General features: G+C 34.0%; 2 protein-coding genes and 1 pseudogene across 2 annotated transcripts; 2 read left to right on the top strand and 1 right to left on the bottom strand.

Moving 5' to 3' along the window:
• Positions 1-691: 691 nt before the first annotated feature.
• Positions 692-1,238, top strand: LOC149212872 (uncharacterized). Its single transcript, XM_089388853.1, has 3 exons — positions 692-836; positions 941-1,006; positions 1,091-1,238. The coding sequence occupies exons 1-3, from the start codon at positions 692-694 to the stop codon at positions 1,201-1,203; spliced, it is 324 nt and encodes a 107-aa protein (XP_089244979.1). The 3' UTR covers positions 1,204-1,238.
• Positions 1,239-8,397: 7,159 nt separating this feature from the next.
• On the top strand, positions 8,398-9,033 carry LOC149212871 (uncharacterized). Its single transcript, XM_089390681.1, has 3 exons — positions 8,398-8,569; positions 8,674-8,739; positions 8,824-9,033. The coding sequence occupies exons 1-3, from the start codon at positions 8,425-8,427 to the stop codon at positions 8,934-8,936; spliced, it is 324 nt and encodes a 107-aa protein (XP_089246807.1). The 5' UTR covers positions 8,398-8,424; the 3' UTR covers positions 8,937-9,033.
• Positions 9,034-12,444: 3,411 nt separating this feature from the next.
• Positions 12,445-13,447, bottom strand: LOC149212870 (protein SMALL AUXIN UP-REGULATED RNA 10 pseudogene; annotated as a pseudogene).
• Between the last annotated feature and the right edge of the window lie 11,965 nt (positions 13,448-25,412).

Genomic DNA, 25,412 nt, shown 5'->3' with positions numbered 1-25,412 from the left:
ATTTAACCTATTTTATTTTTAAAAATTATTTTAGTATTGTTTTAATCTAATGAGATATATGTTTATTTTAATTTTAATTTTATATTTAAAAAAATTATATTGAAAACATATTCATGTTGTGGAATTATAAATCTATAATTTAATATGTCACACCCACTTAAATGTACATACAATTTTTTTTAAAAAATACACGCATAAACATTATAACCATTAAGTTCAAGGTTCATCATATTAATAATTCCGTCTTACCTACGCATCTTATACCTTATCATTATACAGTTGGCACGCCCTTACATTAACATATATAATCCTTGTCCACATATGTCATTGACTGTGTTTAACTTCGGGTCTCAGTTGTAACTTACCACGCGGCTTCTCCCTGTCAGCATTGGGGTTTGGTTTATGTATTGATTATATGTTATAGCTGCCGTAGATGTTTGAACGTTTTGTATTAATGGGCGTGGCCTTCCATGGTCCCGCCACAGCACTCAACTGGTGACAGCTCTTTCCAGCCTTTACTGTGAACCGTCCTTCCAGGGCAGGTGGCATGGCCTGGTTACTCCAGCCATGTGACACCTTGGGGAAGCCAACATTGATTTTTCCGCCAACAACTCCCGCCATACTTCGACGGTCTAGATCTTTTCTGGAGATCGGAGGGCGGAAATTCTATCAGGGTTTATCGGTGGTATTTATGTGGCCATTCACCGTGTTAGATCATTTGATGTCCGCGGCTAATGCGGCTCGATCACTGCTTCAGCTCAAGTTCGTCTTCCAACCATTCATTGCTGCAACCTGCAGTGCTCCGGAGCTGGGTTTCGTTGCTATGAACCTTACAGGTAATCATGGTGTCTTTTCGTTCCTCGGCTTATGTTTGCTTTAATGGTTAGCTATCTCTGAGTTTTCTTACCGCCATTTACATTTTCTGTCAAGTTTCATACAGTTGTTTGGCTGTGCTCCGGGCGATCTCCATATCGACTTGTGCTGCAACAATCTCCTAACACCCCAGGTAAGGATCCTCGGCGTTTCAGAGTTTATTTGTTTGGAGAATTTCAGGTTTACAGTCATGTAAACCCGGTATGGTCTCATGCAGATCAGGTTTTCACTGAGGTTTTCCATCCGCTTTCGGCTTCTTTGTTAAGAACCCTCCACAGTTGGCCGCGGCTTAATTTAAGTTGTGAATGTGTCTATCATGTTACAAGTTAATAACTGTAAAGGTTTCTTGGGTTGATTATACCCACCTGTTCTCTTTTTGCTTTGTAAATATATGTATACAAGTAGCCGCCTAGCGGCAGACCTTGGATTCTTGACGGTTTGCATGACCCAGATCTGGCCTTCACGCGCAGATACAGTCATGAACATTTCGGGCTCGTTCCCTTACACAGTGTATTGATATGTTTTAATGATTATTTTTACTGTCGATACAGTTATGAACATTTTACAGCCCTCTGGCATCTTCACTGTTGTATCAGGTTATTTTCGTTTAAAGTCCCTTATGCATGAAGCAGACTTAGGGTTTGTAACTGTACCGCTGTTGTTCTTTGTTGAGCGGATTTTTACTTTGGTTTTGCTCGGTTATAAAAATACTCTTATGCTATAATCCTTGCGTGTTAATGCTATCATTGCTTAGTTCGCATTGACATATCTTTGGTGAATAAATGAGTTTTAATGAATAATCCCCTTTTCCTGTGAAAGAGTGACTCTGAATGCTGGACTTCTGCTTTTTCACCTAGTCATTAGTATTATTCTAATGCATGCTATTACAGTTGCATACACAGGTTTGCTTTTCAATAGACTTATATAATGCATGTTATTACAGTTGCATACACAGGTTTGCTATTCAATAGACTTACGTCCCCTGTTTACTCGCATGCACAGTTTCTTTCTCAGATTTAGTATGAGTAAAAGATATTATCAGTTCATGCCCCGACTCGGGTAGCAGAACGTCTCTTATACTGTCTGCATGCTATAAATCTGCATATATATAAATAATTTCCCACAGTAATCGTTAATGTTATAGCATTTGAGCTATGGTTATTCTTCTGTTATCGTTATGGTTATCGTAGCACACAGTTTGTAGTTTATATGTGTCTGTATACAGGAAATGCTATGTCTCGGGTTTACCATCGGCCAGTAACACAGGCCCAAAGACTTGTTGTCAACCCTTGTCATAAGGTGAGGCTCTTGGGTCTACTGTCCAAAGTTCTCTGTACAGAACCTTCGGTTGGACATGCACGGTTTTTGTGTTAAAATTGTTTTTAACCGACTTATCCTCTCGCTTACAGTCGGCGTCTTTCTTTGTTTCAAAAGATGCAACCCTTACTCGTTTGCAGCCCCGGCATTCCCAGTTTACCAGATATAAAGTTTACTTCCGTTTAATAACCCCCTTCTCTAATAACACTGGGGTCGTGACTGCTACACTGTAGCCCGTCCCGAAGCAGGGTTTTCCTAACCCGTGTTCAACTTATTTTTATACTCAGTTTATTATTTCTGTCTGGTACTAACCCAGACTGGTCCACGACAGGACAGTTCTTACTTAGTTTTTCCAAATGCAATATCCATGCTATCTTTCACAGCATTGTTTAGGAAACACATAATCTTTTCCTAATTAAATCACTGTACTTTCCATACACAGTATATAATTTATCAGGGACTACTAGTTTGGAACCGTACCTGATTATCTCTGTCAGGAATGGTTTTGCTCAAACAAAAAGTCACCTGAGCTTTATTTCTGCTCTCCTCCCAGCCATGAGATCCATCCTTCAGACGGAGTTCTCCCCCCGAGCTATCCTGCAGGCCTCCAGCCCTCAACAGGGATTAGTGCACTCCTTGTGCCAGGTTATCTGGTCCTCACCAGACGTAACCTTGTTTTTCTTTTTCTTCTTTGCTCTTGGAGCAAGATTGTCTTTCCTTCTGTCTGTCCACCCCCCCCAGAATTCCCTCAGTCAGGACCTTTTCTCTCCTGAAGGGTAGTTCCATCAGTTATCTCAACTGATCATTTTCTTTAAGATTCACCTCTAAGAGGCTGCCAGCAATTCCAAGAAAATATTTAAATATAATTATCAAATCAGAATTAGTTTGCCACAGTTTTGTTTAAAACATAACAACAACTGTATTAGTCTTTTTACCACAGTAACTTTCAAATTTACATAAATCTAGGGATGTTACATACTCCCCCCCTTAACAGGAACACCGTCCTCGGTGTTTTTCTTTCATTGAGAACTTGCGATTTTACTCATCGTATTACCATCTAAACCACACAAAATGTGATCCTTTCCTCTTGAAATCAACGATTCCATTCCAAGAAAAGACGACAAACAAAAATAGTAATGATATAGTCATAAGAAATATCATTAGTTATAAGCATCAATAGTTGCAAAAATATGCAACTTCTAATCGCCACCACGTGGCCCTTATTCATTCATGATAACAATTCTCTGTATCTACTTACCATTACTTACCATCTGTTCTTGAAAGTCATGAATACCTTCATGTAAACATTAATAGTGGTTGGACAACTCTTCAACCTTCCATGGTAAGTAACTCCTGTAATATATGACTAATAATTCAATCACATTAGTCACTATATTTTGAGTCAAATGAAATACTTTTGACTAGCAATCAATTGCAATGTTAGATGCTTTCTGAATCACAGTACTTTTATAAGTACTTAAAGAGCACTAATACTAATCATCAAATGATAAATCACCGTTCCACGTGCATACTGAACGAATTCTTACCAAAGACATCCGCAAAGTACCTCGAGAAGTACCAAAAGAGCACATAATTCTCTAATCATCAAAATAGTCAATCATTGCATCAAGCAAAAACTGTCTTAGCTCCCACTAAGATGTTCACAACATCAATAATACAATAAAGGAGTTAAGTTTTTTTCCAATTACTCCTTATAGAGCACTAAGCTCATTTCTTGTTAAATGTGCATAACATATTTCACACAACTATACATAGAATTTATTTTCAACATATCATATAGCTGAGTCATTCATTTCTTTAGCTATGAGCACCATAATAGGCTAAAGAATTCCCAATCCATGGAAATTGGTTCTCACAACCAACTCGAGTCATTTTCACATCCAGATAGTTTCTTTGATAGAGACCTTACCAGGTCTAACATAGAATCCCACTGGCCAACCAGCTCAAGAATTCTAGGGAGAGGAGATCTGGGCAGACAAGTACCATCAACCCTTCCGGGCAGGTAGCTGCCATCAACCCAACTCCGGGCAGACAAGTACCATCAACCCCTCCGGGCAGGTATTGCCATCAACCCAAGCACTTGCAGGTCCTACTCGACCGCAATTGCACTGGTCTCGCCAGTAAACGCCATCTGATCCTAACCAGACATAGCGTACACAGGAAAATTCTTTTCCTCTTATGCCATCTGATCCTAACCAGACATAGCATGAATATTTTTTCTTTTAATACTCTTTCTCAAAGTAATTTGCACAATGAACCATATGAACATTATCATTAGCTCAATAGACATGCATGTATACCATGCTTTTACACTTAACCCCAACATGGGTCCACAACATCAAGATTGATGGGAAACATATCCATCATACATGTTGTATGCATGCAAATTTTCCAAAAAACATAATTCATGCATATCATATAACATCATTCTTTCTCATTTATAATTGCATTTCACATTGCAACAATTTATGTGATGAGTTTTCTTGTTGCCGTTAAGCTACCACTACTTAATCCCATCAGCAACGTTAGTTATAAATATGCATCAGTTAACACCTATTCCATTTCCAAGAATGTTCATGCATACAATATTTTCATGTATAAAAGCATATGCAAATACTCATTAATGTATAAATGTCAACAACAGTTGAGTTAATACTCTCAACATTCCCAATTTTGCCATAGTCTGTTGTTCCAATTCAAATCATCATTAATGGAGTATTATCTTCGTTTACTATGGCTAACTTTAGTCATGCATTGTTAGTGTAATTAAACATAATTTCTCTAACATACAAGAACATAACTCTTATGTCACAATGACTAATCTTTGTGCATACTATTGCTTATCTTATAAGCCCTTTTTTAATGTATGCAACACTTATTCCCTTCACTAGAAGACCACCATCATTTCATACGACAAGCCACATGCCTCTTTCTTAAAGGAAGTCATTTTAATCCTCATTTCTCTATCTTCCGATGTGAGGATTTCTCAAGATTCCCTTTCAAGAAATTATTAAAGATATCTATCTTTAGGCATCAAAAAAAATTCAAGATACAAAAACAAGGTTTACTTATCCTTTAAGTATCAAAATCACGCAATCAACACAGCTCATTCAACAAGACAATCTCTCCAAGAGATTATTATTTTCAAGGAAGCTAGCATGACCACTTCCTCTAAGTACACACAGACTCATAATTCCAAAATCAAAATAGCTACCAATATGCAAAATGTGTTCTCCTAACACAATTACTTTACTTTAATGCACATAGTTCTTTTCATGCAACAAGTAAGGATTTTGGTTCTTGTATGGACACTATTCTAATGTGTCTTTAAGGAAAGAACCTCTATTTTTATTTTCGAGAAAATTCTCATAAAATCATGCATCTTCATACATGAAGTATGCATACTCTTAGGAGGAGACGATATTTATGTATATATGTAATATATTCTTTCCTCAAGAATTTAGGGATGAATATCTATGTGCCTAGAAGCACATTCTTAGTTATCTTTTATCATGCATGTAATGCATAGTCATATCACTAGAGCTTAGAAACTAACTAGAATCATAATGCAATTAGCATATACATATATAAATATATATATTTTCCAAGAAGCTTTTACCAATTAAAGATACATACTTTAATTCAAGAAAACTCGGCCACCTTCCATGCTATGTCCTCAGGACATTTATATGCCTCATCCTCTTTCTCAAGAAGATTCTTTGGCTATATTTAGCAAGGATTTTATTCCAAGAAAGACAACAAGAGACAAACATTTCTCTCACAAGACTCACATGTAGTCCTACTAGGAGGAACTACCTATTCTCTTACTAAGCAGCATATAAAAGAACCAATTCTTTTACTGCAAGTATTATCATATTTTCTCTACCAAGAAAACATATGAACCATCAATCTTTAACTGCATGCCTTAACCCATTTTCTTTACCAAGAAAAATCTATAAAAGAACCATTCTTTTATTGCATGCATTCAAATACTTTCTCTACTAAGAAATCATATAAAACATTCATACATGTTCTTCAAGTAAGTGAACAAGACACTTATCTTATTCTTGCGTCAACATGCATAACTAACAAGTTTAAACCACCCTAACCGGAAGCAATTGCTCTACTTATGCAATTAGAAGCATAATCTCCTAAGTGTCACACACGCACCAAAATTACCACTTGATGCTAGATGCAACAATTATCATAACAATACTATGTGTCCATTTCCGAATAATGACTTCAAGGAGACATTACGAAAATCATTAACAGAAACACACTATAGATATCATTTTCCAACTCCTTAAGCATGGCCAAGGAAATACTCACATGCTCATCGAGCACTATCTAGTCGTCCCCAGACTTAGAGTTTTCTGCAAGATTCTGACACCCAAAGCTTGCGCTATCTGGTCATCACCAGACCTGGCTATTTCTTTTCCATCTCCGTCTGTCCCTACAGCACGGTCTTCTTCCTTCTCCTTGCTTCCTTTTCCTTTGGAAGCATCTATAGCTGGGGAAGGTAGTTTAGAGTTTACTGACAATTGCATTAACACAGGTAGTCTATTTATGAATAATTATCGCATGTAATCATACCAGGAATGGGTCCTCGAAATGTTACCCACTGAACATGCCTCTACTCTTAACTTCACACTAGAATGCAACATGCATAGGAAATTCATCATTCCCATAGTGGAGATAAATTCAACCATCATTAAATCGAGGCTCCAATGATTTTTATCTCTCAACAAGTAATGATTAACACATACCATGCTAATGGATTTCAGATGATTAGAAGGTAATCATCATTAAAACTATTAGGACATAAGCATATACTATTCATCATGCATTCTCATGGTGAATAAAATTAAGAACTCTTCTCATAAACAACTAGAACTATAGCACAGAGAGAGAGAGAATCTTCACACACACATTCCATGCATGTGACATCAATCAACTTCACTTGTTTACGGATTGTAGCAATCTTAGTCCAATTCAATTAATGCATATAAGTTCTATGGGTTAGTCATACAACACTAACCAATCTCAACTACCAATCATCTTCATGCATCCATGACAAGACTGAATCAAAGTTAGTTATGACAATCAAGTCTCGCTGCTTGACTCATTGCATGTTTTCAATATCTAAAGGGGTTCTTCTAATGTCCTTTTTAAAACAATTTTTCATCCTATTCAAGGATGTTCCCCCTGATTTATATTCATGCATTGGCTTATTAAGTTTCGTTCATTGTAATTTCAATCTAGTTCAATTTATGCATGGTTGTTATGGCCATATGTGCAAATCAAAAGTTGGTAGTTGGTGGTCACTTCCTCAATGAGTGTTCACTATTGTGCTTAAGTGTAATGAGTGTTCAATTTTGTTTGTAAGTGCGACAAAAGTTTCATTGTCTTTTATCCTCATCAGGAATCCAACGTTATGAACGTAGTTATGTAACAACTTATTACTTACTTCTCAAAGAAGTTATAAACATGAATCACACCTGTCATGCCAAAAGTAGTGTATGAAATAAATGAATATGCGAATGATTAAACTCATACCTGAGTTAATGCCTACTGATGGCGTACCTCAATATCCTTTCCGCCTACCAATTCCCAAAGGCGCCAGTACTGCAACCTTTAGCTCTGATACCACTTGTCACACCCACTTAAATGTACATACAATTTTTTTTAAAAAATACACGCATAAACATTATAACCATTAAACATTACCACCATTAAGTTCAAGGTTCATCATATTAATAATTCCGTCTTACCTACGCATCTTATACCTTATCATTATACAGTTGGCACGCCCTTACATTAACATATATAATCCTTGTCCACATATGTCATTGACTGTGTTTAACTTCGGGTCTCAGTTGTAACTTACCACGCGGCTTCTCCCTGTCAGCATTGGGGTTTGGTTTATGTATTGATTATATGTTATAGCTGCCGTAGATGTTTGAACGTTTTGTATTAATGGGCGTGGCCTTCCATGGTCCCACCACAGCACTCAACTGGTGACAGCTCTTTCCAGCCTTTACTGTGAACCGTCCTTCCAGGGCAGGTGGCATGGCCTGGTTACTCCAGCCATGTGACACCTTGGGGAAGCCAACATTGATTTTTCCGCCAACAACTCCCGCCATACTTCGACGGTCTAGATCTTTTCTGGAGATCGGAGGGCGGAAATTCTATCAGGGTTTATCGGTGGTATTTATGTGGCCATTCACCGTGTTAGATCATTTGATGTCCGCGGCTAATGCGGCTCGATCACTGCTTCTGCTCAAGTTCGTCTTCCAACCATTCATTGCTGCAACCTGCAGTGCTCCGGAGCTGGGTTTCGTTGCTATGAACCTTACAGGTAATCATGGTGTCTTTTCGTTCCTCAGCTTATGTTTGCTTTAATGGTTAGCTATCTCTGAGTTTTCTTACCGCCATTTACATTTTCTGTCAAGTTTCATACAGTTGTTTGGCTGTGCTCCGGGCGATCTCCATATCGACTTGTGCTGCAACAATCTCCTAACACCCCAGGTAAGGATCCTCGGCGTTTCAGAGTTTATTTGTTTGGAGAATTTCAGGTTTACAGTCATGTAAACCCGGTATGGTCTCATGCAGATCAGGTTTTCACTGAGGTTTTCCATCCGCTTTCGGCTTCTTTGTTAAGAACCCTCCACAGTTGGCCGCGGCTTAATTTAAGTTGTGAATGTGTCTATCATGTTACAAGTTAATAACTGTAAAGGTTTCTTGGGTTGATTATACCCACCTGTTCTCTTCTTGCTTTGTAAATATATGTATACAAGTAGCCGCCTAGCGGCAGACCTTGGATTCTTGACGGTTTGCATGACCCAGATCTGGCCTTCACGCGCAGATACAGTCATGAACATTTCGGGCTCGTTCCCTTACACAGTGTATTGATATGTTTTAATGATTATTTTTACTGTCGATACAGTTATGAACATTTTACAGCCCTCTGGCATCTTCACTGTTGTATCAGGTTATTTTCGTTTAAAGTCCCTTATGCATGAAGCAGACTTAGGGTTTGTAACTGTACCGCTGTTGTTCTTTGTTGAGCGGATTTTTACTTTGGTTTTGCTCGGTTATAAAAATACTCTTATGCTATAATCCTTGCGTGTTAATGCTATCATTGCTTAGTTCGCATTGACATATCTTTGGTGAATAAATGAGTTTTAATGAATAATCCCCTTTTCCTGTGAAAGAGTGACTCTGAATGCTGGACTTCTGCTTTTTCACCTAGTCATTAGTATTATTCTAATGCATGCTATTACAGTTGCATACACAGGTTTGCTTTTCAATAGACTTATATAATGCATGTTATTACAGTTGCATACACAGGTTTGCTATTCAATAGACTTACGTCCCCTGTTTACTCGCATGCACAGTTTCTTTCTCAGATTTAGTATGAGTAAAAGATATTATCAGTTCATGCCCCGACTCGGGTAGCAGAACGTCTCTTATACTGTCTGCATGCTATAAATCTGCATATATATAAATAATTTCCCACAGTAATCGTTAATGTTATAGCATTTGAGCTATGGTTATTCTTCTGTTATCGTTATGGTTATCGTAGCACACAGTTTGTAGTTTATATGTGTCTGTATACAGGAAATGCTATGTCTCGGGTTTACCATCGGCCAGTAACACAGGCCCAAAGACTTGTTGTCAACCCTTGTCATAAGGTGAGGCTCTTGGGTCTACTGTCCAAAGTTCTCTGTACAGAACCTTCGGTTGGACATGCACGGTTTTTGTGTTAAAATTGTTTTTAACCGACTTATCCTCTCGCTTACAGTCGGCGTCTTTCTTTGTTTCAAAAGATGCAACCCTTACTCGTTTGCAGCCCCGGCATTCCCAGTTTACCAGATATAAAGTTTACTTCCGTTTAATAACCCCCTTCTCTAATAACACTGGGGTCGTGACTGCTACACTGTAGCCCGTCCCGAAGCAGGGTTTTCCTAACCCGTGTTCAACTTATTTTTATACTCAGTTTATTATTTCTGTCTGGTACTAACCCAGACTGGTCCACGACAGGACAGTTCTTACTTAGTTTTTCCAAATGCAATATCCATGCTATCTTTCACAGCATTGTTTAGGAAACACATAATCTTTTCCTAATTAAATCACTGTACTTTCCATACACAGTATATAATTTATCAGGGACTACTAGTTTGGAACCGTACCTGATTATCTCTGTCAGGAATGGTTTTGCTCAAACAAAAAGTCACCTGAGCTTTATTTCTGCTCTCCTCCCAGCCATGAGATCCATCCTTCAGACGGAGTTCTCCCCCCGAGCTATCCTGCAGGCCTCCAGCCCTCAACAGGGATTAGTGCACTCCTTGTGCCAGGTTATCTGGTCCTCACCAGACGTAACCTTGTTTTTCTTTTTCTTCTTTGCTCTTGGAGCAAGATTGTCTTTCCTTCTGTCTGTCCACCCCCCCCAGAATTCCCTCAGTCAGGACCTTTTCTCTCCTGAAGGGTAGTTCCATCAGTTATCTCAACTGATCATTTTCTTTAAGATTCACCTCTAAGAGGCTGCCAGCAATTCCAAGAAAATATTTAAATATAATTATCAAATCAGAATTAGTTTGCCACAGTTTTGTTTAAAACATAACAACAACTGTATTAGTCTTTTTACCACAGTAACTTTCAAATTTACATAAATCTAGGGATGTTACATAATATATTTTATTTAAAATAAATAATTTAATTTTTTAAGTTAATTTCTGGGAAATGCTTGAATCTATGTTAAACGTATAGGTTTCAGTAGGATAAAAAAATTTGAAGGTATAGGTTTCAGTGGATAGTTTTTTTTTCAAAAACTTGTGTTCAGGGGTTTAGGTATTCTTAAGGCCATCGAAATAATGTTTTTCCCAAAATAATTAAATAAGAGTGTTTTTTGTTTTTTTATTTAGAAAAAGAGTTTAAAAGAATATGATTATCATTTATCAAGATTATATGGTTTATTTGACTTTAAGAGAGTAATGGATGATGAGCTACACTAGTGGTTACTTAACAAATTTTAATGTGATTTATTTACATGCAAATTTTTTTAGAGTGCAAAATATAATGTGTTATTTTTTATTATTTAAATTGTATTTTTCAATACTAAATAATATATATATGATTAAATAAAATGTTTAACCATAAAAAAACATTTTTTTCTATATATAGATATATATGAAATTGATATCGACATTATTTAGTTAACATATATCTTCAAATAGTTTATTTAAATCTCCTTTTCAAATTTTTTTGAAAAATATAAAATTTAAATATTCACATTTTCTTTTTACTTCTAATTACATTACAACATATTCATTTTTTTAAAATATATTTTCTATTTAGAACATAATTTTTATTTTTTATTTTTATTTTGAAGGGACACCCAAGGGCATACAAACTTACACATTAAAAAAATCATGAATTTTGTAGTGAAAGTAGGCATTGGTCAATTACCAAAACACCATAAAATTATTTTTTATGAAATTATCGATCATACACTCACATTCCATTTTAGTTACACCAAAACTCACATGCATTTTAGTTACACCAAAACTCACATGCATTAGTAAACTTCCAAACCATTATCATTATCTTTTGAGTGGTCCCAACACCAAAACCCACATGCATTAGTAAACTTCCAAACCATCATCATTATCCTTTGAGTGGTCCCAGGGTGGATCACCGAGTAACCATTCCCAATAAAATGAGTGTGAAAATCCAACATCTCTTACCTTGTTAATATTCAATAAGCCATATGTTAATTACTACCATTATAATCATCAAATTTTATGATTACAAATAATTATAAAAAAACCAAATAACCATTCCCAATAAAATGACCTTGTTAAAGTTCAATAAACCAAACCATAAGTTAATTACTACCATTATAATCATCAAAATCTATAGTTACAAATCATTATATAAAAATGATAATATTTATTTAATGGTTACAAATTTGCATCATTCACAAGTTCAATAAACCAAACCATAAGTTAATTACTACCATTATAATCATCAAAATCTATAGTTACAAATCATTATATAAAAATGATAATATTTATTTAATGGTTACAAATTTGCATCATTCACCTTCGTATTTCTTTACTTGATTAATCTTAATTATAATAAATCCAAACTATTTATTAAATGCAAAAGCTTATTACAATTGATATGAAATTATGTAGATAAACTTGATTCTCAGTTCATGACCCAGGCTGGAACATGACTCTAATGACATCTAACTGCACAAAAGAATAGACGATGTAAAAAGTAAAAACAAATCTAATATGGAATCGTATATCTTGCAAACCTTGAATATTCTCAGAAATATGTACACCGTAGAGAGATAAAATCAATCTCGGCCGCTGTCAATAAGGGCCTCCGATATCAGTAATCTTCCTTAAAAATATATACATTTCGGAGGAAGAGAAAATTAATCTCGTGAGCCCTCAATAAGGGTTTCAAATTTCAGCATGACTGCTATGCCAAATTTTAGACAAAGGCTCTCTGGTTGATGTTTAATTCCATATGCTTCTTTCCCTGGAAATTAACTCCGGCAGAAGTGTCTGGATTTACACCAAACCGTTTCCACTACCACGCATCCTGAGATTGCTGAAATCCGAGGATATTGAATCATGTTTCATCCTTAGAGATGGCAAATGTTGCAGAGGATATGACGATTGATCTACTCTCGTCTTAGAAGAGTGTACGGGAACGATAAATTGCATAATCCTGTACACTTAGTATGCGCTGCCCATCGCCTTTTTGAAATCAAGGATTTCATCTAGCTTCGAATTTGCACGTACTGCTTTTCCAAACATGGACGTCAGATATTCGAAAGCAACTTCGTCACATGGAAGGGTGAGCCCCATCTGGTGACCAAACCCATACTCCTCTTCGGCCTTCTGTAACAATGTCCGGAACAGAGAATGATTGAAATAAGTGGCAGGAATGATAAACCTCCTTCGTTCCTTCCCAACATACACCGCACAGTGTCCCTTGGGAACATCTGTGGGCAGAGCACTGCATGAGGTGCCCAGGGCCTCATCCTCCATCATGAAGTAACGACTCTTCTCTGGACAAAGGGCATATCTGGTCGCCTTATAACCCTTTGCAAACTTGCGAAGTACTTTGATTATCTGCCTCAAAAGAATAACTTGAGGATTTCTCAATCTTCTTGCCATTGTCATGGATAGAAATCAAATTCAAACTTCTTCCTTAAAATCGAGTCCTAAGGAGAAACTTGCACAAACTTGTTGTGGAAAGGACGCATACGATTTGTATATATAACAAGTGAAAGTGAGAATCTAATGAGCGGAAGCAGAGATTTCAAGTGATAAGATGGTAATGGTGTATAACAACGATATGGTCCACTGTGTCTTTATGTACAATATACAAGATGCTTCGAAGACGGACTTCCAGGCCCACTTGCAATAAAAACCGACTAAGTACCACGAGCGTGGCCCCTCCATGTGTAGGGATGCTTGCAGACAAATATCAATGAGTGAAATTACAACGTCTTTCTTATCACCCATAAAATGTGTGAAGTCTTATCAGAACCGATTTTCTGAGTATTCCAGCCGTATAAAGTAGGATGAATGGATTACTTACTTTTCTGATTTGTTATTTTTGAATGGGCGTTATAATTGTTATCCAATATAGAAATTATTAGCAGATATTTTTCTCAAGTGAATTCCTGTGTGATTGTCTGTGCCTAGCGACAAAATTGCGCATATTGAATGCAAAGTAGATGTTCACGTGGAATTTGGCGTGTGTTATGAAAGTTATTAGATTTATTGCAGGATTGCCGACAGAGTAGTTGAATGTCCTCCTCTCGTCATATTCAGATCCAGACAGTTTCTGGAATGAAACGACTACTATTTGTTTCATCAGATTCAAATTCAGACAACTTGTAGCATGAAATGGCTATTATCTGTAGTGCTTAGCTCATACAGAACGAAATTTAGTATTGAATAAAAAAATATTTATTATTCATATTATTAAAAATTTGATAATATTTGATTTTAAGTTTTTATAATTTATATGGATTTTGATAATGTGATTAACCCTAAAAATATTATCAAAATTTAATAATAACAAGTATTATATAGCAGATAGTACTGTGGATTAGTCTAAATATAACTAAATTACAGTAAAAATATTAAATTCAAATTAGAGTTAAAGTTTAATTCCATCAATTTAAGTTTTACTAATTGGTAAAGTCTATCTGTGTAATTAAAGAGCAAGGCTAGGATTTCAATACTTATGGAAACATAACTTTAAAAATCTATAACATATTATACTTGCATTTATATTTGAACTATATTAGTCTTTCCAAACCAAAAATTGTATATTTAATTCTTTAAATTTTGAACTAAAATATTCAATAAAAAATCTTTTACTATAATTACTAATATATAAAAATACATTCCCGGATCCGGGTGGCACTACGGTTTCCACAGTTCTCCATGCACGAAGTTAATGCCCAGTACTGCCAGCTGCAGAGCAGCGTGTTCTCCCGGGACGTAACCTCATGCGAGCAGGGAATAAATATTAATGCGAGATCGGGTGGTGGATTTGCAATTAAGCTCTGCATTGATCGACGGAATATGCCTCCGGTTATAATCATGCCGATCCATGGTTCATTCATCAAGCTTTGTGCTCTGTCGCGCAGTGATAGAACTTGGTTTGCGGGAGCTGTGCGTGATGGCTTAAATCTGGTGCATTGCTGCGGGCTCAAAGCCATCCCTCTCAAGGGTAATCTCTCCCATGTTCTTGATTCTCGCTCTCTGTTATTGTCTGCAATTCTCGTAGCTGTCTATACGCTCTGTCATACTGTGGTGTCGGTTGCAAGCTCTGGCGAGCAACCCTCTTGCCTCACCCGACCCCGTCCTGTTGGTCATCCCGTCCATAACCCTTTTGAGTCCTACCTTCATACACCCGTCCTGCAACCTCCAGTTGGTTATACCATGGAAACAACGCTGGATTCGTTCAATCCCTCCCCTGTTCATGATGTTGGACCTTCTGTTGGCTCTAGCAGGAAACCCATACCGAACAGTGCTTTTCAAACAACGCACTTCAAATTTCAAAGCAATCTGCACAGACCCCTGGTCACTGCCCACATTACCCTTATACTCTTGGAAGAGGAAAACCTTGCCTCCCCCCTGGCCTGCATCGCCCCTGTCCCCTCTCCAGGCAGTGACAACTCCTTAGGCAAAGACAGCATGGAAAATTGGGAAAACGAGAAAGATGAACAGGAGGCTTTTCTTAAAAATCCTCCTCCACTCGAATACACAGGACCTGCAGCCGAGGAGAGAACTCATGGCGAGGCGGAGCATGCCATAGCTATCCCTGACAGTGATTTAAGCGGAAGTGAAGGTTTGAAGACTGGCGATAATGCTCGGGCTGAGAAGAAGGACAATGACCCAACAGAGGATAAGTAGCACCACTTGGGAATGTCTCTTTTCGTTTCGGCTTCGGTTTAGGCTTATGGTCAAGTTTGTATGCAATTGTCCTATCGTTTCTTTGGCTCCGAGGTGGAATTTGATGACTCTTTATATATTGGGTTGCAAAGTCTTTTGTATCTCTATGTTAGCTCAGTTCCCCTTCTCGGCAACGCATGTCCCTCTCTTTGTTTGATTTCTCGTCTCCTGCACTTTGTAGCTGGTTTCAGCAGCTCATGTCTGTAATGGGGCAATTCTGTTCTGTCGAGTGTTGTTACGCCTCATCATATGTAAAAATATTTTACCTTTCAGTTAATAGAAGTTAGTATTTACAGAAAAATATATATATATATATATATATATACATATATTTTATTTTTAAAATTTAAATTTATATTTGGAAAAAATAATAATTACGTTGATTTATTATTTGGTTTATAAAAATGTGTATGTTTTACTTTATTAAAATTTCAATTTATATTTTCATATATATATATATAGATATATTAATTATATTTATTAAAATTTGAATTAAAATATTTAATTTATCTTTTTTAATATAATTATTATTTAAAAAAAATATTAATATAACAAGAATAAATACATTGTATTAATAAAAATTTAATATTAATAAAAATGTAATAATTGGAAAACCAGTGTTTACCATGTATTGTGCAATAAATTGTTTAATTTTTTTAGTTAATAATAACAAAAAGAAATATTAATAAAAAAAAATTTGTTTTTTATAAAAATAAATATTAATAATTTTTTTATAAAAAATAAAATAAAATTATTTTAGAGTTAAACTTTGTTAGATCAAAATAAATTTTATATGTTTGACTAACTAATTATCGGTCAACACAAAACTTAGATGAGGCGGGCCTACAAGATATTAATAATAATAGTTATTAATATTTATTTATGAATAAATAATAAATATTTATTATTAATTTATGATGATGATAGTGGTGGTGGTGGTTAACTTCCCCTGAGACCAAACATTGGTCTATCTAACTTAAAAAACAAATTATTTATTTTGGTTTAAGATTTTATTCCTATGCTCAAAAAGTTTGGAGAGAAGCCTCCTGAGCTCACTATATTTTTGACATTGTAAAAGGCTAAGAAGGTCAGTATTGCAGATCTAATATGGTTGTATATAATATTATTATTATTATTATTTAATTTGAAATTATTTATTATCATTTTATTTTTATTTAATTATTAATTATATTAATAATAATAGTTCTTCCTAATATTATTTATTGGATCTTTTTGCCGATCTAACAAAATAGGTTGCACTTATTTTTTTTAGAATTTCGTAATTTTTTTCAAAAAATGTGGCAATTGAAGTGCTTCAGTCATTTTTTATGGTGGAAATATATTTAACACTATCAAGAATTTCTTGAGCACTCGAAATCTTGAATTTTGACAACCGTAATCAAGATTTTTTTAAAAATTCAAAAAAAAAATTCCATAATCTTTTTAAACTAAAATTTATTTATTTATCAATAATTTATATAATATATAGCAATAAAATTTGTGATACCAATAAAAATTTCTCTTCATATATCATCCATATTTAATTAATTAAATATAGTTATGATGGTTTCTAATGCTTAGCTGATACCAAACAGAATTTAATGTATCATATTATTTACTACAAACTTTTCATCATATCCAAATTCAGAAAGAGTGATAGACTCCATGTTAAAACTATATTGTATAGAAGAATCGATAAACTTCATGCTATAGGTTTTTAATAGATTTTTTACTAGATGAATGCGTAACCGGGTTTGCTTCGTAATACTGTGAGACGGGTTTGATTCACATGAGAAAAACTAAGTCAATCAGACATCCCCGACATATCATTAAGTGAACGATTTGAGGATTTGAATTTAAAATTGTGTATTTATAAGTTATTTTACATTTTGAACTAAACTTAATTTTAATTATTAAATAACTCGAAGAAAATTAATATAAAATAATAATTGTTTATTTTTATTAATATTGTGATGGGAGAAAAATATACTCAGTTTATTAGGATTATCCATATTTATGTTTATGAAGAGGATAGCAACAAAGAAAATCAAACTCTAAAAAGGTAACTTCAGGTATCGAAGTACAAGCTACCGATGTAGTGGATTTCAACGCAAGCGATTTTTTAATAGGTTGAATTAAATGATTTCACATTTTTTTAAGTTTGTAATATTTTTTTAATGGAGAGTCTAGATTAATTCTGAAATGAATATGTTCAGCATAAATTTAGTGTTAGTGTTTATTAATAGTTGTAGTGTATTACAAAGGTCATTAAGTTGTATTGATTTTTAATAAATTTAAAAAATTAATTTGTGTCATATAGTTTTGGTTCACCAATTTTCTAGGGATTTGAGATTATTCCAATTCAAATAAGCTCCTTTATGATATTTCTCTCATTGTTATTTATACTATTCATTTATATATCAGAATTTTTTTTAACAAAATGCTCTACTACTTTTCAACATTTTATATATGATTAATTAAGTAAATTTGTGCATTAGTAAGGCATTTTTAGTGTTGCAATAGTTTTTTGGTCATATTTATGAAGCCTTCAGCTATATCAACCACATTAATATTCTTAATGTGATTACTAATATATTGTTAGTGAGAAGAAAAATTATCACATGTGGAAAATTTGAATTTAGAATTGTGTATTTATTGTTATTTTATATTTTCAAGAATTTACTAAATAAACTTCACTGAGGAAACTAAACTTAAACTTAATTATTGAATAACTAAAAGAAAATTAATATAAAAAAAAATTTATTTATTTTCATTAATATTGTGATGGGAGATCCCAGATGCGGGTGATTGACACGCCAAAGGGTACGTTGGAGGTGCATCGAGTGGGCAGGTGTCAGCCAAAGTGCGCCACGGATTATAGTTATGGGTTGGCGAGCTGGTCTCGCACACCTCTATTAATGGCTGCATTAACTCCGTCCTTCAGTCTCCTCGTTATTTGCGCAATGGCTCTCAATATGTTTGTCACTCCCGCGGCTCCGTCGCAGGCCATCGACTCCATAAAGGTCGCTGCTCTGAGCATTTCCCTGAGCCACTCTGTTAGTTCGTTTCTGCTCGTCAATCCTTCGCTCGGCTCAAGAGCTTTCTCAATCCTCGTCTTTCGCTTGGCTCTGGTTCCAGGGACTCACGGACTTGTCTGGGCTCCGTTTCCGCTTCTCTCTGAGCACTCGTTTCTTTGTCATCCCTCTCTGTGCATTCGCTCCTCTGTCAAGCCTCTGCATAACATAATGCTGCGTGAAAGGCCCAGAATGGGGAGTAGGCGAGGCGGTTCCCGCGGTCGCGCCACCCATCAGCGGTCCACCACCACCTCGGACCCATCCTCGGATGCGTTGGAATTTGGTCGCTTCAATCATCCAGCCACCAGAAGTGGCAGAGGCAGGGGCAGAGGGCGAGTTAGGATTGATGACTGTGAGCATAATGCTCATCCCACTGCCCGTTTCCGCATCCCGTGTTCTTTGGCAAACTCCTCCTTCATAGTCTCGGTTATGATTGAAAAGTGTGAGAATGCCCGGGGTTCGGGAGCGGCTCATCCTGGGGTTCCTGCAGATCAGAGGACGAAAAATCCAAATGTTAACCAACGCCAGGTCATAGGAGGCCTTTTTGTGGTGAATTCTGAAACCAACAAAGGTCCGAGCACACCAGCAAGAGGAGAGCCTACAGCCTCAGAGGTCCATCCGTCCGACTCTGATGACTCAGGTCAATTTGGGTGTAGGGTCGTTGAGGAACCGTATACCTCAGAGGATGAATGAACCAGCCCATGCCTCTGCTTTGTGCAGCTTATGAAGTAGGAGTTCGCCTCCCTTTTAAGTCTCTGTTAATGTATGTTTCACGTCTCTGTCAGTTAATGTTTTGTTTATGTTTAGCGATGGATAGCTGTGTGTCAATTTTAAGTTTTATGGAAGTTAAAAGCACTATTGTAGGTCTTCTGTGGACAGAGGTCAAGATTTTTTTTGTAAAATGCAACTTCATGGCAAGAATTTTCAAGGCAGCTGCCTTGCTGTAATACTTTTTGTATAAATAATAGGAGATACTTTTTGTATAAATAATAGGAGTAGACTGATTGAGAAAAAAAAATTATTGTGACGGGAGAAAAATATACTCTGTTTATTAGGATTATCCATATTTATGTTTATGTAGAGGATAACAACAAAAATCTAAGTAGAGAACTTCAGTTATCGAAGCATCACATATCTATGGAAGAAATACAAGTTACATATATAGTTAGTTTTCAACCCAAGTTATTTATATAAGGATTTTTTAATAATTTGAATGAAATTATTTTACATTTTTCAAGTTGTAATATATTTTTAATTGAGAGTTTAGATTGATTCTCAAAGGAATATATTTAGCATATGTTTAGTTTTAATGTTTATTAATGGTTGTAGTGTATTAAAGAATTTGTTAGGTTGCATTGGTTTTTAGTAAATTTAAAAATTAGATTCCTTTGTATAGATCTCGCTCACAATTCTTTTTAGAGATTTGAGATTATTCCAATTCTAATTAGTTCTTCCATGATATTTCTCTCATTATTATTTATACTATTCATTTATATATAAGCAAATTTCATTTAATAAAATGACCCACTACTTTTAATAAATTTTAAAATTTAGATTTCTGCTATTTCGGGATTTGAGATTATTCTAATTCTAAGTGCTATTTGGAGATTTGAAATTATTATTTATAACATTAATTTATAATTCTTTTTTTATTTAAGTTAAAGATGACAAGAAACGTTTTATACAAGGTTAATTAAATAGATTTATCCATTAATAAAACATTTTTCATGTTATAATAATTTTTTTATTACATTTATAAAGTTTTTAGTTATATCAACCACATTAAAAATATTAATAGGATTATACTAACACAAAAAAAATTAAAAATAAAAATAAAAAATCTAACTTCATATAAACTTTTAATCACATTATGAATGATATGTTTTATCTATTGTGATAACTCTTTTTCCGGAGAAAAACTAGATGTTCATGTTACTAGCATCATAATAATTATTATGGTGTAGAGCTGTTTTATTTCAGAATTGGTTTTTTTTGTTGGTGGTTGTCGTGGAGTGCAAATAGATCCCCTGATCAGGGTAAAGTGATAACACGTTAGTTTAGTATTTATTGTGTAAAATATATAATAAATATGGACTCAGGCCATCTTCCCAAAACGCTTATAATTTTTACCAAAACTATCATAACTTTTCTAACATGTCGTATGTTGCTGCGGAAAGACCTATGCAATTTTATGCATATTGGGAGGAATCAATACGCCTTTAGCATATTTGTACCTTCAAATAAAAGGTTAATATTACGAAATTAATATCCAATTTAATGTGATAAATAAATCGACCAAATTCAACATTAATATTAATTTTTAAAGTGTATAGGTTTGTAAATTATTTTTTATATATAAATTTAAAAATTCCACCTTTATTATCATTGCCTTAGGATATTACCGTATTTCATAATGAGTTGATCTTTAATTAATCTATAGCCCACCAAAATCAACAATTTCACATATATATAAATGTTTTATTTTTAATTATTTAAGTTTTAATTGGTTGATAAGGCTCGAGTTTTATTTAGTAATGATGATTTGTCTTGTTTGCATTTGTTTAGTTAATATCATGTACGATGAGTATATAGACTGAAATTTTGAAAGAAACACATAGTTCAAAACGCAGGATGGGAGTTGGACATGACATCATAACATCACGCTAAAACGAAACAACAGACTGGAGACTTGCAAGACAATCTCTCAACTTGCTTTAACAGATAATTTTATTTTATTTTTATATATTATTTGGGAATTTTACGGTAAATATACAAAATAATGAATTTAGGTATATGTTAAACAAAGTTTTTTTTTAGAAATCATATTAGAAAATTTTTGGCCAACACTTTTTGAACCAACAAGTGTAGTTCATTATCAGGTTCGGTTGTTTTAATATAAATTCCCTTAATCTAACTAATTGTTCGATTTTTTATTGTTTGCTTCTTTGTTTCTTTTGGATTAATTTCCTTTACAATCTGTTTGCTTCTTTGTTTTAGTTAATATTACTCTAGATGCTAAGGATTTATTTGAACTATATATTCAACTGTGCTAAAAGTTTGCTATTTTTCATTTTTATTAAGAGCATGTGTTTACTTCCAAGAGATTACAATTTCAAAACTAGAGGGGTAGTATATGTATGCTTTTGTAAATATATCAGCCAAATAACTGCGAGAAAGAGGGTCCCTTATCTAGTTCCTTATCCCACAAACAAAAAAATCTCATGCAAACCAATTTAGTACCTTACTTAACTGTAACCTTAAACGCGCTTGAGCCAGAGGAGTTCTGGGATGGGTGACCTCCTAGGAAGTCCTGGTTACCGGGTGCAAGCCCCGGAAGTGATGATTGATGCTATGTGATTCGTTCTCCACATTTCACTAGTTTCAATCCCACTTCTTCACCCCTGTGAGCATCACCCGATGCAATGAGTGCTAAGTGAACTATTCAAAAATCATGAGAAATTAGTCAGTTACGACTACCTCTCATGGAAATGGTCATACGTTTGAATGACTTACTTAACGCAGTTGAATCCCAAAAATGATATCTAATATAATGCACTGCGTAAATCCCAAATTCAAAAAGAGTCAAGGGATCTCTACTTGAATGGTTCATGAGGCACAATACTTGCTAAGGTTTTGCAAATGGGGTAGCAGGCTATGTGGGCTTGATTGTGGGGAAAACTCCACAGTTAAGCGCGCTTGAGCCAGAGGAGTTTTCTGGGATGGGTGACCTCCTGGGAAGTCCTCTTACCGGGTGCAATCCCCGGAAATGATGATTGATGCTATGTGATTCGTTCTCCACATTTCACTAGTTTCAATCCCACTTCTTCACCCCTGTGAGCATCACCCGATGCAATGAGTGCTAAGAGTAATGATGGTGAATATGATAATCATTTATCAAGATTATATGGTTTATTTGACTTTAAGTGACTAAAGGATGATTAGCTACACTAGTGGTTCTTAACAAATTCTAATGTGATTTATTACATGCGAATTTTTTATAGTGCAAAATATAATGTGTTATTTTTTATTATTTAAATTGTATTTTTCAACGCTAAATAATATATATATATATATATATATATATATATATATATATATATGATTAAATAAAATGTGTAACCATAAAAAAACATTTTGAAATTGATATCGACATTAATTAATTAACATATATCTTCAAATAGTTTATTTAAATCTCCTTTTCAAATATTTTTGAAAAATATAAAGTTTAAATATTCGCATTTTCTTTTTAGTTCTAATTACATTGCAACATATTCATTTTTTTAAAATGTATTTTGTATTTAGAACATAATTTTTATTTTTTATTTTTATTTTGAAGGGACACCCAAGGGCATACAAACTTACACATTAAAAAACTCATGAATTTTGTAGTGAAAGTAGGCATTGGTCAATTACCAAAACACCATAAAATTATTTTTTATGAAATTATCGATCATATACTCACATTCCATTTTAGTTACAACAAAACTCACATGCATTAGTAAACTTCCAAACCATTATCATTATCGTTTGAGTGGTCCCAACACCAAAACCCACATGCATTAGTAAACTTCCAAACCATTATCATTATCATTTGAGTGGTCCCAGGGTGGATCACAGAGTAACCATTCCCAATAAAATGAGTGTGAAAATCCAACATCTCTTACTTTGTTAAGATTCAATAAGCCATATGTTAATTACTACCATTATAATCATCAAATTTTATAATTACAAATAATTATAAAAAAAACCAAATAACCATTCCCAATAAAATGAATATGAAAATCTAATATCTCTTACCTCGTTAAAGTTCAATAAACCAAACCATATGTTAATTGCTACCATCATAATAATCAAAATCTATAGTTACAAATCATTATATAAAAATGATAATAATTATTTAGTGGTTACAAATTTGCATAATTCACCTTCGTATTTCTATACTTGATTAATCTTAATTATAATAAATCCAAACTATTTATTAACTGCAAAAGCTTATTACAATTGATATGAAATTATGTAGATAAACTTGATTCTCAGTTTAAGTTCATGACCCAGCCTGGAACATGATCTACTCTAATGACATCTAACTGCACAAAAGAATAGACGATGTAAAAAGTAAAAACAAATCTAATATGGAATCGTATATCTTGCAAACCTTGAATATTCTCAGAAATATGTACACCGTAGAGAGATAAAATCAATCTCGGTCGCTGTGAATAAGGGCCTCCGATATCATTAATCTTCCTTAAAAATATATACATTTCGGAGGAAGATAAAATTAATCTCCTGAGCCCTCAATAAGGGTTTCAAATTTCAGCATGACTGCTATGCCAAATTTAAGACAAAGGCTCTCTGGTTGATGTTGAATTCCATATGCTCCTTTCCCTGGAAATTAACTCCGGCAGAAGCGTCTGGATTTACACTTCACTAAGAAAACTAAATTTAGACTTAATTATTAAATAACTGAAAGAAAATTAATATAAAAGAAAATAATTGTTTATTTTCATTAATATTTTGATGGGAGAAAAATATACTCGTTTTATTAGGATTATCTATATTTATGTTTATGGAGAGGATAACAACAAAATTCTAAGTAGGGAACTTCAGTTTATCGAAGCATCACATATCTAGGGAAGAAATACAAGTTACAGATATAGTTAATTTTCAATCTAAGTTATTTATATAGGGGTTTTTTAATAAGTTGAATGAAATGATTTTACATTTTTTCAAGTTGTAATATATTTTTAATTGAGAGTTTAAATTGATTATTAAAGGAATATATTTAGTATAGGTTCAGTTTTAATGTTTATTAATTGTTGTAGTGTATTAAAGAATTTGTTAAGTTGCATTGATTTTTAGTAAATTTAAAAAATTAGATTTTTTTTGTATAGATCTCACCCACAAATTTTTTAGAAATTTGAGATTATTCCAATTCTAATTTGTTCTTCCATGATATTTTTCTCATTATTATTTATACTATTCATTTATATAGAAACAAATTTCATTTAATAAAATGACCCACTACTTTTAATAAATTTAAAAATTTAGATTTGTGTTATTTGGGGATTTGAGATTATTCTAATTCTAACTGCTATTTGGAGATTTGAGATTATTATTTATAACATTAACTTATAATTCTTTTTTATTTAAGTTAAAGGTGACAATAAATATTTTATACATGGTTAATTAAATAGATTTGTGCATTAATAAAGCACTTTTCATGTTGTAATAATTTTTTTTATTATATCTATAAAAGTTTTAGTTATATCAACCATATTAATATTTTTAATGTGATTATACTTAACACAAAAAAATTAAAACAACTCACTTCAAATAAACTTTTGTAATTACATTTAGAAGATATGAATGATATGTTTTATCTATTGTGATAACTCTTTTTCCGGTCAAAAACTAGATGTTCATGTTACTAGCATCATAATAATTATTGTGGTGTAGAGCTGTTTTATTTCAGAATTGTTTTTTTGGGTGGTTTTCGTGGAGTGCAAATAGATCCCCTGATCAGGGTAAAGTGATAACACGTTAGTTTAGTATTTATTGTGTAAAATATATAATAAATATGGACTCAGATCATCTTCCCAAAACGCTTATCATTTTTACCAAAACTGTCATA

The sequence above is a fragment of the Pinus tabuliformis genome, chromosome 1_1 (genome assembly GCF_031772625.1).
Source record: "Pinus tabuliformis cultivar Carrire ecotype Pingquan chromosome 1_1, CPIR1, whole genome shotgun sequence".
Classification (NCBI taxonomy): Eukaryota; Viridiplantae; Streptophyta; class Pinopsida; order Pinales; family Pinaceae; genus Pinus; species Pinus tabuliformis.
Note: the sequence above shows the minus strand (reverse complement) of the source record. Positions and strands in the feature narration are given on the sequence as shown.

Bases quoted from the DNA above. Each gene is read 5' to 3' on its own strand.
- LOC149212872 (XM_089388853.1), top strand. From the start codon at position 692: ATGTGGCCATTCACCGTGTTAGATCATTTGATGTCCGCGGCTAATGCG. The intron at 837-940 runs GTAATCATGGTG...AGTTTCATACAG, and splicing joins CGTTGCTATGAACCTTACAG to TTGTTTGGCTGTGCTCCGGG. The intron at 1,007-1,090 runs GTAAGGATCCTC...GGTCTCATGCAG, and splicing joins ACAATCTCCTAACACCCCAG to ATCAGGTTTTCACTGAGGTT.
- LOC149212871 (XM_089390681.1), top strand. From the start codon at position 8,425: ATGTGGCCATTCACCGTGTTAGATCATTTGATGTCCGCGGCTAATGCG. The intron at 8,570-8,673 runs GTAATCATGGTG...AGTTTCATACAG, and splicing joins CGTTGCTATGAACCTTACAG to TTGTTTGGCTGTGCTCCGGG. The intron at 8,740-8,823 runs GTAAGGATCCTC...GGTCTCATGCAG, and splicing joins ACAATCTCCTAACACCCCAG to ATCAGGTTTTCACTGAGGTT.